The sequence below is a fragment of the Cydia amplana genome, chromosome 19 (genome assembly GCF_948474715.1).
Source record: "Cydia amplana chromosome 19, ilCydAmpl1.1, whole genome shotgun sequence".
Lineage (NCBI taxonomy): Eukaryota > Metazoa > Arthropoda > Insecta > Lepidoptera > Tortricidae > Cydia > Cydia amplana.
The window spans coordinates 6,865,243-6,883,974 of NC_086087.1; the positions used below are offsets into that span (position 1 = coordinate 6,865,243).

At 35.5% G+C, this 18,732-nt stretch overlaps 1 protein-coding gene across 1 annotated transcript in view; it reads left to right on the plus strand.

The window, feature by feature from the left end:
- The first annotated feature begins 11,755 nt into the window (after nt 1-11,755).
- LOC134656992 (glucose dehydrogenase [FAD, quinone]-like) overlaps nt 11,756-18,732 on the plus strand; it is a 31,007-nt gene continuing 24,030 nt past the window's right edge. Inside the window, exons 1-2 of the mRNA XM_063512557.1 lie at nt 11,756-11,982; nt 12,905-13,004. Of these exons, the coding sequence (XP_063368627.1) occupies nt 11,764-11,982; nt 12,905-13,004 (319 nt within the window). The 5' untranslated portion in view covers nt 11,756-11,763. The remainder of the gene's footprint in view (nt 11,983-12,904; nt 13,005-18,732) is intronic.

The window sequence follows — 18,732 nt, forward strand, 5'->3', positions numbered from 1 at the left end:
CCCTACGTTTTTTTAAAAGGTCAAAAAACTGATACTTAATAGTCATAATTTGTCAGAGTCGCCGGCCAAAGGAACAGAGGTGGAAAGCTTCCAAATTAGTAATTCATTACAAAAATCCTCTTTTGTTATTTCTACTATTATTTTATGAGGTCACTTCCCCATCGCTATTTCATGTTATCAGTGCAAATACCACGAACAATTATTAGAAGGCATAAAAGCAACGCAAAGCTTCACCCCGGAATTTCTTAACAAAAGTTAAAAGTTAAACTCGAAAACTACTAAAAATCGGCTAACATACATGGGGTATATTCTGATAACCAACGACGAGCTAGGATTCTAAAAAATTTTTTTCACTTCAAGGTTTGGACCACCCTGTATACAGGGTGGCTAAAAAATAACTGCATTTCCGTTGCCAGGGAGGTTTTGGGATTATACTGACCAATTTTTACTTTGAGACCAACCCCTATGTCGCGAAAAAAAAAATATGACTGTTTCCTACATTTTGGCTGGTCCATTTTCTATGGGAGGTATTTGGCCCATTTTGGCGCCCCCCCTTGGACGGCGCCCGGGGCACGTGCCCCCCCCAGCACCCCCCTAGTTACGCCACTGACGTAATGCGCGAATTATCGCACTAGTGCGATAAAGTAGCACCATATGTACTGTGATAGTACATTACTACAGAGGCCGGGACAAAAGGGGTTGCCGGCCGAAGACATATAGACGGCCGAGCGAAGCGAGGTCGGATAGGTCTGAGGCGGGCAACCCCATATTTCCCGCCGAGGTATGTATAGTGCTTTTCTCAAACATGTAATGAAATAAATAAAACAAAAAATCCACGAAACCCAAGTTTTATTTATAGAAAAACTAAAAGTAAACTACACCCAAAATATAACTAACACGTACCTATATCTTTATCACGCGTATCTTTTACACGAGTCGTGTATTTTTACTACCCGTATATTTTCATGTATCTTTGATTTTTTGGCCTTGTATCCGTCTGACTGTCGTTTTCGTCACATAAGTTTACATAGTCTTTCATGTTGATATCATGTTTCACATGCATCGTTGCTTTATGCATGGAGTAAATAAGTATAATTTCCACAGTGCTGACGATTTTGTAGTTACTTTCATTTTTTTTTAATATGTCACAAAACTGTTTCTAATAAACTGCATTTCTTTTAGTTTCTGAAATAATAAAATTGCCATAAGCAACCATATATAATACATACTTCGTCTTTGACTTGGCGGTAGAGGCAGGAAGTTATTTAAAATCAATTCAGCTTACGCTGCCAATTCCAACTCCTACGATTACAATTAATATTAATTTCATTATTTCGTCCGAACTCATATTAAAGTAAAATTATCAACAACGCACCATAAATCCAATAAAACAGAAATACAGAATGATAATTTTTCAACTTTGCCTCCATAACAATTTAAAAAAATAACTACGCGAGTTTGAGTAGACCTTTTTACCGCTAACGTTTAGATGAAATATTTTAAATGTTTTTATTTGTTTAGTTAAATTTGTAATTTAAAATTATAGAATTTGGTTAATAATGTATTATTTATTATGTTCATGTTGATTTTATACAAATAAAACTACAAATTATAGCAAACATTGTTTTTTGTTTTTTTTTATAGGCGTAGTGGCAGAGTGTCATTACGAACCATAAAGCAAATTGCCTCTACTGCCTCTAGTTTTTTTTATGCATGAATGCCACGATTCTGTGTCACAAATATCTGTGAAATCTAAATTAAAAAAGCGGCCAAGTGCGAGTCGGACTCGCCCATGAAGGGTTCCGTATTTAGGGGATTTATGACGTATTAAAAAAAAACTACTTACTAGATCTCGTTCAAACCAATTTTCGGTGGAAGTTTGCATGGTAATGTACATCATATATATTTTTTTAGTTTTATCATTCTCTTATTTTAGAAGTTACAAGGGGGGGGGACACACATTTTACCACTTTGGAAGTGTCTCTCGCGCAAACTATTCAGTTTAGAAATGTGTGTCCCCCCTCCCCCCTGTAACTTCTAAAATAAAAGAATGTTAAAACTAAAAAAAAAAATACATTACCATGCAAGCTTCCACCGAAAATTGGTTTGAACGAGATCTAGCAAGTAGTATTTTTTAATACGTCATAAATCGTAAACCGCAATTTTATTATGTTAATTGCTGCTACGGAACCCTTCATGGGCGAGTCCGACTCGCACTTGGCTGCTTTTTTTAATTTCCATTTCACAGATATGCTTTATAATGCTGTATCTCCTAAAGTGTCCTAAACCGTACGTCGTAGCGCAAAAGTAATCAAACTTTCGTTCTCCTTTAGGAAACCCCTTAATAACATTTAAAAAACACAAGAAAAGAAAAAAACTAATAAATAGAAGAAAAAAAAGGAAAGAAAAATCTTTATAGAGCTGGATCTCCTAAACCGTGCGTCGTAGCGCAAAAATAATAAAAATTTCATTCCTCTTCAGAACCACACGCCCTGAACAACCTATCACATTAGGACATTATTATTATTTCACATTGCATGTAATAATGTCTCAAATAAGCATTTAAGTTTCACCATTCTAGACTAACATAAAGAATAATGACATAAGACTATGAACTCTAACTACTAGAATTAAAGTTTAGGTTTAATAACGTGCCTACATAATTGGAAATTAAACGAACTTACCTGTAAGTGAAGTTCATTTCAATTATATTAGCTGCACAAACTTCGAAATGATATATAACTATGTAGTACGCGCTTATCATTTTAGCCTATTCCATGAATGTTACAGAGAGGCAAAGCCAAAATTAAAAAATATGTATCTGATTTATGAACGTAACTCCTACGTTGAACGGTTCCCGCGCTGTCAACTGTCAATGTCATTTAGTTTAGAGTAACAAGCCAAGACATAACACTTTCACTGCCAGTAGCCCGCTAGGGTTCTCTATTCTTAGGTACTTATCGCTACAAAGCGGAAAAAACATATAGTATCCGCTATGCTTGTAGCTCACGCTGGCAGTGAATATGCCAATAGATGGAACAACTTGGCCCCCAATTCAGCAAAGCCAATATTACCATAACTTTGACAGGGATTATAGGTACACGAATCCCTGGTTGTCTCAGGACAACGTGGGTACTGGGTGGGATGGGTTATCATTTCGAAGTTTGTGCAGCTAATATAATTGAAATGAACTTCACTTACAGGTAAGTTCGTTTAATTTCCAATTATTATTACGCTGCACAAACTTCTTCAATGATATATAACTATGTAGATGTTTAGAGATAAGTATTCAAAGTTTGTTTTGGCTTTGTATTATAACAATGAAATCGTTGATTAACAATGATTTATTATTTCATTTTAAATTGGGTACCTTTTTAGTTATCTGTAACTATTTTCAAAATATAGGTAGGTATGTATATTTAGTTTACAACATTATTTAGAGATCTAGTGATATCATTTCATCAAACTGTCTATCGTATAGTATATAGATAGTTGAAACAAAAATAATTTGATCCTTATTTAGTAATAGGTAAGTATTTTCATTTATACCACCAAATACCACATAAAAACTTAATTATTATAGGAATATCAAAGAAATCAAAGGATAGCATGAGATGCAATTATTGGCGAATACAACAACTAAGTATAAGCAACTCTTGGCAGTGTGTTGCTGGTTACACCTTTAAGTAACACTTATTTTCTCATTTATCATAGTAAGGATTTACCAAAATTATTGGATGGAACCATGATTATGAAATTGAGAAATATCATTAAGTACAAGAATCACTCCACCTTGATGTTTTTCTTCCACCAATATTAACTCCTAAACGATTTACGGTTGACACCAACACATAACAGGTTAAATAGGTGGTGAAAATAAAAATAAATCTTTTAAGAGTTGACTTAATCCCTCTACAAATCGTTTGGGAAGTGATTTTTTCATGATTTTGAGGGCAATAAATAATCACTAACAAGTTAATAACTACCATCACGAATATTATTGTTCATTATTTATATATAGGTAATCAATGTTTTACACCTCATTCAATTTAAAATTAGTGTTTTCCCTGAAAAAAATAATGCTATGGATAGCATGGGTTGCTGAAATTTATCAATCAGAATAACAGTAAAGTTTGATGTTTTATCAAGGACAGGGTTTTGCACGTTGTGTACAATTACAACAGCTAATAAAAGTGATAAAGTAATTTCTTACTTTTTCTTAATCCTGTAATGAATAATTTTCATTAGTTGGTGACATTGTTAATCAATAATTTAAGACCGATTAAGGGTACTAGGTCACACTTTAAGGTTGAGTTTTGTGTAATCGAAAAAACGTTCTTCATAAAGTGTTCAATTCTATCATTTGAGGAGAGCCTATTCTCCAATAAAAGCACAAGAGCAGATTTACAATTATTTACACATCTATACCTAGCTCCCTCATTACATAAGTAATGCTATTAAAACGGCAAGCACTTCTGAAACAGATGCCATAAAATAATTAATGTAATTATTTTTACATAACATACACCAGTATTTCAAGTGTGTGTGTGTGTGTGTGTGTGTGTGCTTGACGGTGTAGGGCGCAAGGGATTACACTGTACTGTACTCCTTTCTCCTCTTCCTCTTCTCCTTCAGTGATGGCTGATGGCACTTCCTGGATAACACTAGGGTAACCAGGATAAAACGCTGTTGAAACTTGAAACCAGTTAATAAAATATGCTTTTATATATGAGAGCTGGGGCGCAAATCTATACAATTATATGTAAGTACATAGGTATGCATATAAATATTTCGTAAACTGAGTAGTTACAATGACCGTGCCTTGATGCCTTCTACTTTTCCTAAATTTTAATACCTTAGATTTCGTTTCAGTTGGAAGGAAAACATAGATAAAATATTTTTTGCAAAAGCATCTAAGTACTTATGTAGAAAAAACATCTGGGTTACTTCACCAGGATATTTGTATAATATCCAATAACTCGGTAGGTATATGGATTTCCAAAATGTTGTAAGAAATTTCAAATTTAATTTTCGTTAAATCTGAAATCTTACATTATTTTCTCTCAATCAGCTTATGACACTTGAAGCACATATAGCATTTAAGTAGAATATTGTAAAGTCTCTTTTCACACCACTGCTAATGTTCCTAGACATAAAAATACTGTATTTCATTTCACCGGTTTATAAATAATTGCGATAGCTGTGTTGTCTTCTCTCAGATGTATCTCAGTGTGGTAAACCGGAAAAGAGGGTCTTTAAACATAAACAAGACCACCATAACCTGAACAAAATTAATGTACCTAATGCATTCTATTAGGCTCATTTAATAATTTCCACACGGGTGTAAGTGTTACTGTAAGTAATTAAATATCTGCAAAAAATATATATTTATAACCCTTTATTTTAATTAGCCATCAATATACGAAATTCAGTATAGGTACTTTTATCTATTCAGCTCTTTAAATACACACATAACCATATTCATTGGCCAAACTTGTAGCTATAGGTACAACAACCCATTTATATGAGCAAAGTTCATTAAAACTAATAACAATGCGACCAATATATAAAGGACTTTATCTGTTGTTTAAGTTTGTATTTGTCCTTATCGGCTAAAGAAATAATTCTAGTATTACCCAGCTTTCTGAGGTAAGTACTAAGGAGCTAGTTTCATTTGATTATAGCTGCATATAGGTAATGGTATCAAGACTAATTAAGTGTATTTTGTATATGTATGCACCTACATAGTATAAAAAACATTTATAATAATGAGCTTCAACAATAGATATATAATCTAAACAATTGCTCATTATGTGACCTCTAGATCTTAGACACTTCATGAAAGGTCTGACACATATCGACACCTAGTCTAATAGTCTAATAATTGGACTTATGTTGTCATTACTTTATTAGTTTCATAACAGTTCCAATTCCCTGTTGACAACCTGTCAGATCCCACGGCTCAGATTTGAGCCAGAACGCTTATGGGTGACGTCACACCTGGGAGTTGACGGGTTAAACTGCTTAGTTGCAATAAATTGACTTCTTAAATATATAGGTATCTGTATTTATTTCTCTTAGGATTTGGTAGAGAAAATATTAAAGTCAATATTAAACTGTATAAAGTGTACATTATTTTATAAGAACATCATAGGCATATACACACAGTATATATCACAGTCACATAGTTTTCTAGTATTTGACTATCAATTTCACAGAATTGATCATATTTCGGAATTGTAACCTTCGGTATTGGCACTGACAAAAATTTAATTTTGTATGACAAAATCCTTGTAAATATTGAATATGATGTCACTGCAATTAAAGAAGTGTATTTAAATAAACCACAGCTTTTGAGAATTTGTTCTAAATGAACACAGGCTGTTGTAATGTCACTTGAGTGCGACCACATTGTGACTGCAGAGAGGAAAGTGTTGCTCCGCTTCTTTATCGCTGCTTTTGACCAGGGTTTTTGTATGTTGTAATGTTAAATGAATACTTTATTATATGAAACAAATACAAGTAACAGCAAAACATACATTGGAAAATATGATTGATAATTGAGCCCTTGAAGTTGAAGTACCGGGCCGTAAGCCATTATTTTTTCTGCTAGATTTTCTTATAATATCACTTGTCGACAGCATGTTTAAAAATAAAATAAAAAATCTCTAATGCCATTTATTGTGCTTTAGTATTTAAAGGACCACTGCCTTAGCGAAGATTCTCAGTGATGATAATCACACAAAAGACGGTCAGTCACTTAAAAGCGACACCCGGTTTCAGCACAAAATTGATTGAGAGCTAAATCATCACAGTTAGCAAACAAATACTTAGCCTTGTTCCTTACTGACAAGCATCTCACCAATAGAGCACCAATAAAATTTTTACAGCGCAGATTATTTTGCATAATCTTGTTTGGGTCATACTGGTTTTGTAATGTTCTTAATTGTACATCTGAAAACAAACAACGAGGTTGTCCTATTAGGATTTTTCCATATCCAAATTTCTGGTGCCTCCGTCCCATGATGTCAATATTTACTCGCTTAATTCCTTGCTTGCTGAAATAAGAATAAATGTTTTAATTCACCTACTTGAAGTCATAGTACATACCAAGAGACGGCCTAATTTTTGCATACCACATTGATTAACTCATGGGGTTAAGAGCCGTGTCTAGACTACAAAACCCAGTTCTAGCAAGACTTGTGGCCTTCCACTGCCATTGGCAGGTAGGATATGAGCCATATCTCAGTGCTGTTAGTAAGGAATAAGTGACAACACCACAATGCCCCAAAGATACTGGCATTGAATGCACCTAGTATTAGTATGTGAAAGATTGCCAAGTCCAAATATCATCAGAGATACCTAGGTTAGTACTCCAAAAAGCTTAGTATAGCTATTTTGCAAACAGATGCACCTAGAATAGTGCTCCAGAATGCAGTGCACAGCTCAGTCACCATGTGCAGTTAGCAGACAGACACACCTATAATAGTGGCCCAGAATGCACAGTGCACAGCACAACCACCGTGTGCAGGTAGCAGACAGATGCACCTAGAATAGTGCTCCAGAATGCACAGTGCACAGCACAACCACCGTGTGCGGTTAGCAGACAGATGCACCTAGAATAGTGCTCCAGAATGCACAGTGCACAGCACAACCACCGTGTGCAGTTAGCAGACAGATGCACCTAGAATAGTGCTCCAGAATGCAGTGCACAGCTCAGTCACCATGTGCAGTTAGCGGACAGATATACACCTAGCTAGAATAGTGTTCCAAAAAATCCAGAATGCACAGGTTAGCACAAACGTCGAAAATCATGAACAAATATTTCTTACCTTGCGTTTATTTTCTTTCGGAATTTTAGATATGTACATTCGGTCGCTGGCGAGCGAGGAGGGCACAGATTGCTTTTTATACGCCACGCGAAAATCGCTTTTTTCTCTACGCCGCTGGCGGAGATGGAGATGATGATGCTGCTAGATTCTTATTTTGATATGCAACATGTCCGGGTGGATAGTCATGCTATCCACGAAACGACGCCGCCTTTGACCTTGGTCGCGAAAGTAACATTTTCTTCTTCAATCTTCTTGTATTTTCTTCCAATTTTGTAATTGGTCGGACTGTCGTACACTAATATTTTATTTTTTCACATATTTATTATATATTTACTATTATTTCCTATTAAAAAAGTTATATTTTATTAAGCCCTAATGGTCTAGGCTAACATGAATAAACACAATGACATTGACAGTTGACAGCGCGGGAACCGTTCAACGTAGGAGTTACGTTCATAAATCAGATACATATTTTTTAATTTTGGCTTTGCCTCTCTGTAACATTCATGGAATAGGCTAAAATGATAAGCGCGTACTACATAGTTATATATCATTGAAGAAGTTTGTGCAGCGTAATAATAATTATCTTTAATCGAATCGAATTTAATTTAATCATTTTTCTACTCCAGCACTTAAATGTGTCAATTAAATGACTGACAGTGATATCTAAAGCAATGTCATTTGAATGATTTGTCTATAGGCTCATAAGATGACTGCTAGCAGTCATCTTATGAGTATAATACAACTGCTTTATTTTTTTTAAAGATACAAGTTCCGATCATCTTGATTGAAAGAGGTATGTTTTCATTTACAATAATAACTCTTTTTTTTTTTAAATAATAACTCAATTTTTTTTAAATAATAACTTTTTATTTTTTTTTTTTTTTTTTTTGCTGCAGCTGTCATAGAAAAAGTAATGTATGCAACAGCTCATAATTGGTTCTTAAAATTCTCGGGTCTTTTTTTACAAAACTCGACTACGTCTCGTTTTGTAACTTCGACCCTTGAATTTTAAGAACCCTTATTATATCACTGTTGCATAAACTACTATTTTATAAGCAAGCAGTAAAATCAATAAATAGGTGTCCATGAAGTTATATTTTTTAAACTGGAGCGAGTTGTCACTTTTTTTGCCATACTAATTTGAACCTTATCACCGAGACAGAAAGTTGTTCGTACCAGACTAGAGAAAATGGTCCACTTGAGATAGAAAAACCCGAGCCCTGTGTCTCACTCGCACATGTTGCCAATGTTAAAAAGATACCATTGTGGTAGAAATTATATCAATAAACTACTGAATTTAATTACCTTCTTATACAATTTTAGTGCTATATTCAGACTACAGTTCTGATATCTTTTAAGTAATTTGTAAATAATTATGATGCCAATATTATTAACTGATTAAACCAAGCGCATACACAGCAAAAAAAAACTAAATGTTAGTATGGTAGAATTTGTAGTAACTTTAAATATTAATTGGTATCCCCAACTTGATGACATTTCTTCAAAACACGTGAATGCAAAATTTCTTAAAAATTGTGAAGAAATGTTGTGTTAAAGGTTGTTGGAGTGAAATAATTGCTAATTGTGGAATATTGTTTCACAAGAAAGCCACAATTATTACATTTTACTATAAAAATACAAGACAACATTGTCAAACTCATTAGGGTGACTATGATGTCGGCACGTTTTGAATCGGTCTCACAGAATTCTTATTATTAACGTAGGTAATGTAAAAGTAAGTTTAACATAATAGGTACCTTATGTCTTTATTTCGGCATGTTTAATTTAAGATTTGTTGTAGAATAATTGAAGGGATGTTTACAAAAACAACATAACTGCTTAGACCGGTTGACACTTTTTTAAGAACATTGTTAATCGTTTCAGGTATCAACCAGTGTAGTCAGGTATGTTGTTTTTGTAAGCATCCCTTCAATTGCCAAAATTTAAAACCAAAGTGCTTAACTCCTTAAACATTACAGACTCTCATTTATACATAATATTTTGTTAGGTGTGTCAAATTGATATATGACATCGATTCTTTATAGGTAGGACACATTTCCGTCAATAGAAAAAAGGCACCAACTTTAAAAAAAACGTCATATTTGCTAAACAGATCTTCAATGACGCTTACACTTAAAAAAAGCTGAAGTGGACAAAAGGGAAGCCTACCTTTATGAACATACCATGAGTGAGTGCGAAAGAGGCCGACTACAAATGAAAAAAAACCTGACCATTTAAAATTTCACTTTATTTAGAAAATGACACACCCTACTGATATATTCCATGTTATCCTAATATCCCACATACAGATGTCTTATGGTCACCCTAATTAGAACGAGATGCAGGGCTCTAGTTTGACTTCTCATGTGGACACACTTTTTGGTCAATGTACTCGATCCAGTTTATTAACTCTAAATCCGTGTAGGTGTCTCATTTAATATAATCCGACTAAATTACATTTCAGCAACACCTCCATATTTCACAAAATAAATCAAGACATTATCCAACCTATATAATCTTGACGTATATTGTATCAAAGACGCCTGTACCTAATATAAACCGACCAAATAACGAATTAGCTATACCATCATATTTAACAAACTAATTTATGACGTTTTGCAACCTTCTTATTTTGGCAAATACATTTCGACACAGCCGGGTGGTATTCTATCTGTCCAATCTCGGTCCAATGTGTATTTGCGTCTCACATTTTGCTTAATGAGAGAGTGAGACGCAATCCATATTGGACAAAGATTTTAAACAAGTAGAATACCACCTCTTTCATTTGATAAATATAAAGAATAATCACAAAATACTATGAACTCTAACTACTAGAATTAAAGTTGAGTTTTACTAACGTACATAATAATCTTAGAATAAATTTAAAAGTGGAAAAATTACTGTCTTGGGTGAGACTTGAACTCAAACTTGACTTCTAACTTGACTTGAATTCTAAGCTTAATAGCATCGTTCGCAGACGTTTCTGCTTGTTAAAAATTAAAATTAGTACATAATAATCTTTAATGTATTTTGACTGATTCCATTTCAATTTGACAGAAGCCCTGCCGTATTTATGGTCAATAAGGTAGGTCTACTGGCCTTAAAATTGTGTATGAAATTACAAGCAAATATCAGCTTAAAGAATGATAGTGTTAACGTTAGTTTGGTAACGTTAGTTTATAATGTGAATTGGGTAACAATGACAAGCCCTGCAATAAAAAGTAAAATTACCGGTAAAATTAACGTTAACTAGCTAACGTTATAATAATGTTAAGTTATCAAGTATCGTTACGATTTACTACCGGTAATAAGGTATTTTTATGATTTTAACGTTAAGTAACGTTACTTTATAATGTGAATTGGTAACGTTAACAAGCCCTGCATCTGACATTATCATGGACATTATCTCTCCTATACTCAGCCATATAGCAAAGAACATATAATCAGTAATCACTACGTTCTAGTGAAACATATTGGACATAGACAATGACACCATCATTTTAAACCGTCAATCAACCGTCAATAAATGACTGAATACTGAATCATCTGTGGAAAAATTATAAAATACCTAAAATTTAGGCTTAGGCAAGTCTTAGGATATTATTACCTATTATAATCTAATCACTTTATCAATTTAATCTCCTGTGGACAAATTATGAAACAGCAAAAATTTTCGCTTAGGATATTATATATAGGTCCCTAATCTGTTTAATCACTTATCAATTTAATCTCCAGTGGAAAAAATAGAAATAGCTAACATTTAGATTACAGTAATACCTACGTGTGTTATATAAGCCTAATCCGTTTCCTGCTTGCCAACTAAATAACCTCCTTTTAGCTGTCAACTTCATACGCCCAAAAGCCCAAAAGCATTTTCCAAGTTGCCGCAATAAAGTTGTCAAAATTCAAGTTTTAAAGAAATCCGGCGATGTCTCCTCCCGTTGCGTCATTTAAAATAGAAGGTACCGAGGCCACGGGCATGATTATCCCGGTGTCAAAAGGCACGTATTTCAACACAAAATGGGTACCGAAGCAGGTCCCGTTATGTCCATATGACATGTTGTACCACCCACCAGACTATAACCCTAAGGCCGCACGATCCGACCGTCAGGAGCCTAAGATCATACGAAAGAATATATGGGACCAGGTATGGCTTGAATTCGTTTTTAACAAGCAGAAACGTCTGCGAACGATGCTATTAAGTTAAGAATTTTAGAAGTGGAAAAATACTGCCTTGTATGAGACTTGGACGTGGTTCTGTGCCATCTTCCTTTTCCGAATGTTGTAATTGCTCATTTACTTTTCAGGCCTGAAAAGTAAATGTTTCAGGTCACAAACTCCGCCGCCGCGTCTGTCTACCTATATGTTCCCGATAAACTCAAAAACTACTGGAATCATTTTCACCTAACAATAGGGTGGTTTTTTGAGGATAGTTTAAGCGTATACATTTTTAATGTTTTGTATAAATCCGTGCGAAGTCGGGGCGGGTCGCTAGTATTTGATAATATGTTTCATTTTTCTTGTCTTCTCTACCCAGAAGTTGTCTAGTTGCGATCGCCTCTTGCCGGTTTAACCTTTCATATTTATTATGTCGAGATCCGACGCCGCACCCAGGTGCAGGACGTCGAATACGTCATTACCAAACTTAAATGGAACTGGGTGGGACATGTTGCCAGGCAGAGTGATGGCAAGTGGGCCAAAATGTTAACGGAGTGGTGGCCGCTTACAGACGAAAGGAGTGCCTGGCGTCCGTTGGCTCGTTGGGTGAACGATATTCGGAAGATTGCGGGGCACTTCTGGATGAGATTGGCTCAGGACCGGGATAAGTGGCGTACTCGAAGAGAGGCCTATGCTCAGCTGTGGGCGATGAAAGGCTGATATGATGATGATGACATGATGTTTTATGCGTGGCAGTCAAAAATCAATCAAAGGTTCAAACGTCGGTTGTGCTGTTTAGAACAGAAAATACCGTTCGCGGAAAGTAATGCAAAATGATGACTAAAAAATTGGTCAAGATTCTTATCATACACAGACAAGAAATTAAGAATACTAAACTTTTTTATTTCTAGGAATACCACAAAGGCATACCTTCAACAACTCATTTTATCTACGGCCGACCGAAGTGGAAAATCGCCGATGTTCCAACTAAGGAATATGTTAAAATGCAAGGTATGTAAGCCTTGGTTTGTTTCGATACACCTCTCAGAACAAAAACATATAACAGACTTAAAAGTATGTATAAACAGCGTATCAGGGTGAGTAAATCGCTTAAAACATCGCGACACGACATTCCACATGTTTAAGAGCCCATCAACGTGCACACTAGCGCCACTGCTAAATAATCGTGATTATTTAAATTTGACGAAATATATTTAAAAAACAATACACTCCTTTTTTTGGGCAGTCGTGTAAAAAGGGGGCCGCTACGTACTGCATCTTGTATTAAAGTACCTTTTGAATATATCAAACTAGTTTTTATGTTGCTGGATTGGTTAATCTATAATCTCAAAACAAAAATGGCCGTTTTAACTTTGGTCGCATAGATTGACGAATCCAGCAACATAGAAACTAGTTTGATGTATTCAAAAGGTACTTTAATACAAGGTATAGTACGTAGCGGCCCTCTTTTTTAAATATCTTTCGTTAAATTTAAATAATCAAGATTATTTAGCAGTGGTGCTAATAGTGTGCATGTTGATGGGCTCTTAATGTCCATATACATTATGCGGCGAGTTTCTGTCAAAAATTATATCACATAATATCATTTTGGCTGTCTTTTATGCCTGGCCTTACTGGCCTAATGAACTTGAAACAATAGAAAATCAACATCATCTAGGTCTAGGCGAATTTAAAGCTAGGTAGATAACATAAATTAAGCGGGTTACTATCAAATGTACCTTATCGCTAAAGGACAATATAGCTGAAATGTCTGGATTGTGTTATGTCTTTGTGACAACATAGACATGAATGCTAAATGCCTCTTTAGCAAAACGTCTGGATCTTAGAATGTTACAATTTAAAATGACCCAGCAGCAAAAATTCTTTATCTTCGAATGTCTTCATTACTTAATAGTCATAAACGCTAAATAGTCTGTATTGTGTAATGTCTTTTTTACTAAATGGAATAAACGCCAGACGACCCGTTAGCAAAACGTCTTGATTTTGATATGACACTTGATAATTAAAACCTTCCCGCGCAGACTTTGTATTGTAAACACATTGACACATTACATTTCATGACGTTTTGTTACTAACTCGTTCTGGGTTCACGTCAATCAAATAATTTTACTTTCGGCTTATTAGGTATTCTAATCATACGGACTATTTATATTTCCAGACGTTTGGCTACTTAGTCATCCTAATTCTTAGCCATCCAGCTAAATTGACTCTTTGCTGACTGAGTATTCTACTTTCATGTCGTCCAGCTGAATTGACTCAATGCTGACTGTGTATTTTACTTTTATGTCATCTAGCTGAAATGGTCGTTTAGCGATAAGGTAATTTTGATAGTAACCCAATTAAGCAAATATAAGTACATAGTACCTAGTTGTTGTTATGTTGTATGATAACGTAATCCTAAATTTCCCTAACGCTGCATGATTTGAGTTTTGATAAGATTGAAACAATAGAAAATAAACATCATCTAGGTCTAGGCGAATTTAAAGCTAGGTAGATAACATAAATTAAGCAAATATAAGTAGTACCTAGTTGTTGTTATGTTGTATGATAACGTAATCCTAAATTTCCCTAACGCTGCATGATTTGATTTTTGATAAGATTGTTTACGTAGATCATCAGATGTGATATATGCGCACAATTTTATTATTGATTTGCACGAAGCGAAAGTTACCTATCTAATATTAATTAGAGATTTATCATCACACATCATCACAATTTTAAGAGCCTGGCTCTTGTCGGTGGAGTAATCGCCATTCTGTTCTTCTCTCTGCCACTGTTTTGAGCTCCTGATACGTCACTACGTTGATTTTCTCTTTGGGCGTTTTCTAAAATAAATATTGAAAACCCGATTCTCACAGATCCTGGTGTTTTTGGGTTCTTTCAACTCAGAATCACTAGCATATTCAATCCCGATGATAAAAAAACTTGTCCCAAATTTTTTTATGAAAATTGTACATTCCACTACGTCACGTCCATACAAGTGAAAAATTATCTCATAATAAAACGTGACGTAATGGAATGGACATTTTGGGACATCTTTTTTTAATGGAAGGATGGAGAATGCTGTTCTGAGTAGAATGAGCCCAAGAATGTCCAGATTTGAAAGAATCAGGTTTTCCATATTTATTTTAGAAAACGCCCCTTTGGCTTGGTCCAAAAACGCACGTCTCGGCCTTCCTCTGTCTCTCTTTTTTCCTATTCTTCCTTCAATTATAGTCTATATATATATACATATGTCTATATAAGTATATGTGTATATGTGGACATGGAGAGGAATGGAAGGTATAAATTGGAAAGGGAGGAAAACAAATACGGAAGTATTGGATTTGGTAGGGGAAAAGAGATCCTTGCTGAAAACGATTGAGAACAGAAGGGGAAGCATGTTGGGGCACCTGATACGGCACGATACTTACATAATTAGAGATTAGGAGCGCTATTTTCTTTTTATGTCGCAGATACTAAAATGACAGTTCTATTGGCCAACAAACAACCGACAGCTAACGGATACGTAAAGCGCCATCTAGATTAACTGTCAAATTCGAAGCGCGAACTCCTCTTACGGTAGAATCACATCTATCAACATCGAACCGCATTTTGTAATATGAGCAATCGCTCGTTAATATGAAGATGCGTACCTACGCAGTACACATCTTCATACTAATGAACAATTTCTCTTAAATAGCACTAAAGTGCTATTTAAGAGAAATTGTTAAATGTTAAAACATCGGTTACCTCTTTCTTCGCCCGCACGGTGTGTATCGCGCCGTCCTTGTCTACATACTCCACGTCGGTAGCTTGCTTGCCGTCGAACAGCACCCTAGTGACTCTGCCATTCAGCTTTACGCTGAGATTCGGACGTTGGGCGTGAGGCTTCAAGTAAAGCCCTTGCTACACGGTCGCCGACAAGCCTTCAGACCGCGTGGCCTTGGTCCGTCCCGGACCGTGTAGACAGTTGTTTCCAACAAAATTTGACCAAAACTGACCAAGGTCAGACCAAGGTCAGACGGTTAGAAGGCTTGTCGGCGACCGTGTAGCAAGGGCTTAAGCGCGCGCCGGGGTCACCCTCTGCCCGTCTCTGAGTAAAGTAAAAAGTATAGTTAATTATAATCTTGTGGGAAAAAAATATTTTTGATAGTTACGCGAATACGTGTACCTATCGTTCGCGAATCTTCTTCTTCCTGCCTTTATCCCACGTTATATGGGGTAATATACAGTACGTAGCGGCCCCCTTTTTAGGGTTCCGTAGCCAAATGGCAAAAAACGGAACCCTTATAGATTCGTCATGTCTGTCTGTCTGTCTGTCTGTCCGTCTGTCCGTCTGTCTGTCCGTCCGTATGTCACAGCCACTTTTCTCCGAAACTATAAGAACTATACTGTTGAAACTTGGTAAGTAGATGTATTCTGTGAACCGCATTAAGATTTTCACACAAAAATAGAAAAAAAACAATAAATTTTTGGGGTTCCCCATACTTCGAACTGAAACTCAAAAAATTTTTTTTTATCAAACCCAGACGTGTGGGGTATCTATGGATAGGTCTTCAAAAATGATATTGAGGTTTCTAATATCATTTTTTTCTAAACTGAATAGTTTGCGCGAGAGGCACTTCCAAAGTGGTAAAATGTGTGTCCCCCCCCCTGTAACTTCTAAAATAAGAGAATGATAAAACTAAAAAAAATATATGATGTACATTACCATGTAAACTTCCACCGAAAATTGGTTTGAACGAGATCTAGTAAGTAGTTTTTTTTTATACGTCATAAATCGCCTAAATACGGAACCCTTCATGGGCGAGTCCGACTCGCACTTGGCCGCTTTTTAAAATATCTTTCGTTAAATTGAAATAATCACGATTATTTAGCAGTGGCGCTAGTTTGCACGTTGATGGGCTCTTAAGGAAAGTGGTTAGTGAGGAACGAGAAGATCAAGGAAAACTGGTTTAAGCAGGAACAATCGACTATAGTTTGTCAAAGGACTGTCTCATTTCAAACATAGACAGAGAGAATCATACTATCTTTGCCTTACACTAGTACTAGCACCCAAAAGAAAAGGATGAGTATAGTTTTTTTTGTTCCTATTTACTGACAAGATTTGGTTGACCCAGTATATTTATTCATTTGCTTACAATCTCGCGCATATGTATCAGATTTGGGAAGCGCACCGACGATAATCTTGTAAGACATCAGAGGATATAATTAGTGAAAAAAATTCATTAATTATCTCCTCTGATGTCTTATATTAGTTGATTATCGTCTAGTTGATTATCGTCTGGCCGAGAGGCTCCAGATAGAATCAGACTGAAGAGAAAACTATATCTGCTTCGCTTTTCATCTTCGACAACAAATATTATGTTACTCAAAATTTCGTAAGCCCGACTACAACTTGTGTCAAATGTCAAGTCAAAGTCAAAGTCAAAATATACTTTATTCATGTAGACCTAGCAACAAGCACTTATGGATCGTAACTAGTTATTAGTGTTATTACAAATATATTATCTTAAGCTAATTATCAGAGCAAATTATTGATGTTACCTATTATTCCATAATAATATTAGATATTATACAAATTTAATTTAACACTAAGAATTTCACAAAAGGGATCGTCAAACATGAAAACATTTTTATAAGAAATACTAGAATGTTTCTAGAGTAAAATTTAAATGTCAAAAAAAACAACATAAGTATGGGAACTGCACGCAGACGTTGCAGTTTTCCCGTAAAAATTGCAGTTGGGTTGCAGTCCGTCTGTATCGGCCCTTACAGAACATTTTATTTACTGAATGTATGTATTTTAGTAACAAACGTAAACCCCCACACCCGGATTTACAACGTACTGGAGTGGGCCGTTCTACTCAACGAAGGAAAAGCAATGTGCGAATAAATCTACCGGGACATCATACGCCGAAGTAATGAACACCAGAAGCCACTTCAACCCTAATAACTTAAAATTCCTCAATTTAATATACCTCAACAAGAATCGAGCCCTCTGGTGAGTTAAAAACCATAACACCTATTCATGAACAGTCGTCATCAAGTATATCGGAGCGGCCGAGGCGCTCACAAATATCTGAACACGCCTCTATTGTCAAGGCGTTAGAGTGCGTGTACAGATATTTTTGAGCACCTCGGCCGCTCCGATATATCTGATGGCGACTGAACCAAAGCTTGGAAATAGAATAGGTCTCTAATAGGACTATTTATTAGATTGATAGGGACGTAGATGTTTTTAACAAGCTTTTATTAGGTCGACCTGTATGTAACTAACTATGTAATGGAATCTAAGGTAACTAATTTAACCATCTTCCAAGGATCGTAGCGTCATGAAAATTGGCAGCTGTATGTAGTTCTGATGACAATACAATAATATGGTACTGTAGAACTGATCTGACGATGGAGACAGGAGGTGGCCATAGGAACTCTCGACCTGTATGTAACTATGTAATGGAATCTAAGGTAACTAATTTAACCATCTTCCAAGGACCGTAGCGTCATGAAAATTGGCAGCTGTATGTAGTTCTGATGACAATACAATAATATGGTACCTACTGTCGAACTGATCTGATGATGGAGACAGGAGGTGGCCATAGGAACTCTGTGATGAAACAACGCAACCTAATTGTGTTAGCGGTTTTTAGAATTGTCTCGATGAGTATTAGTTGTCTGTCGTAAGAAAAGTACAGTCAGCGATAAAAGCTTGTACCAAAAATTAAATTTTTGCCAA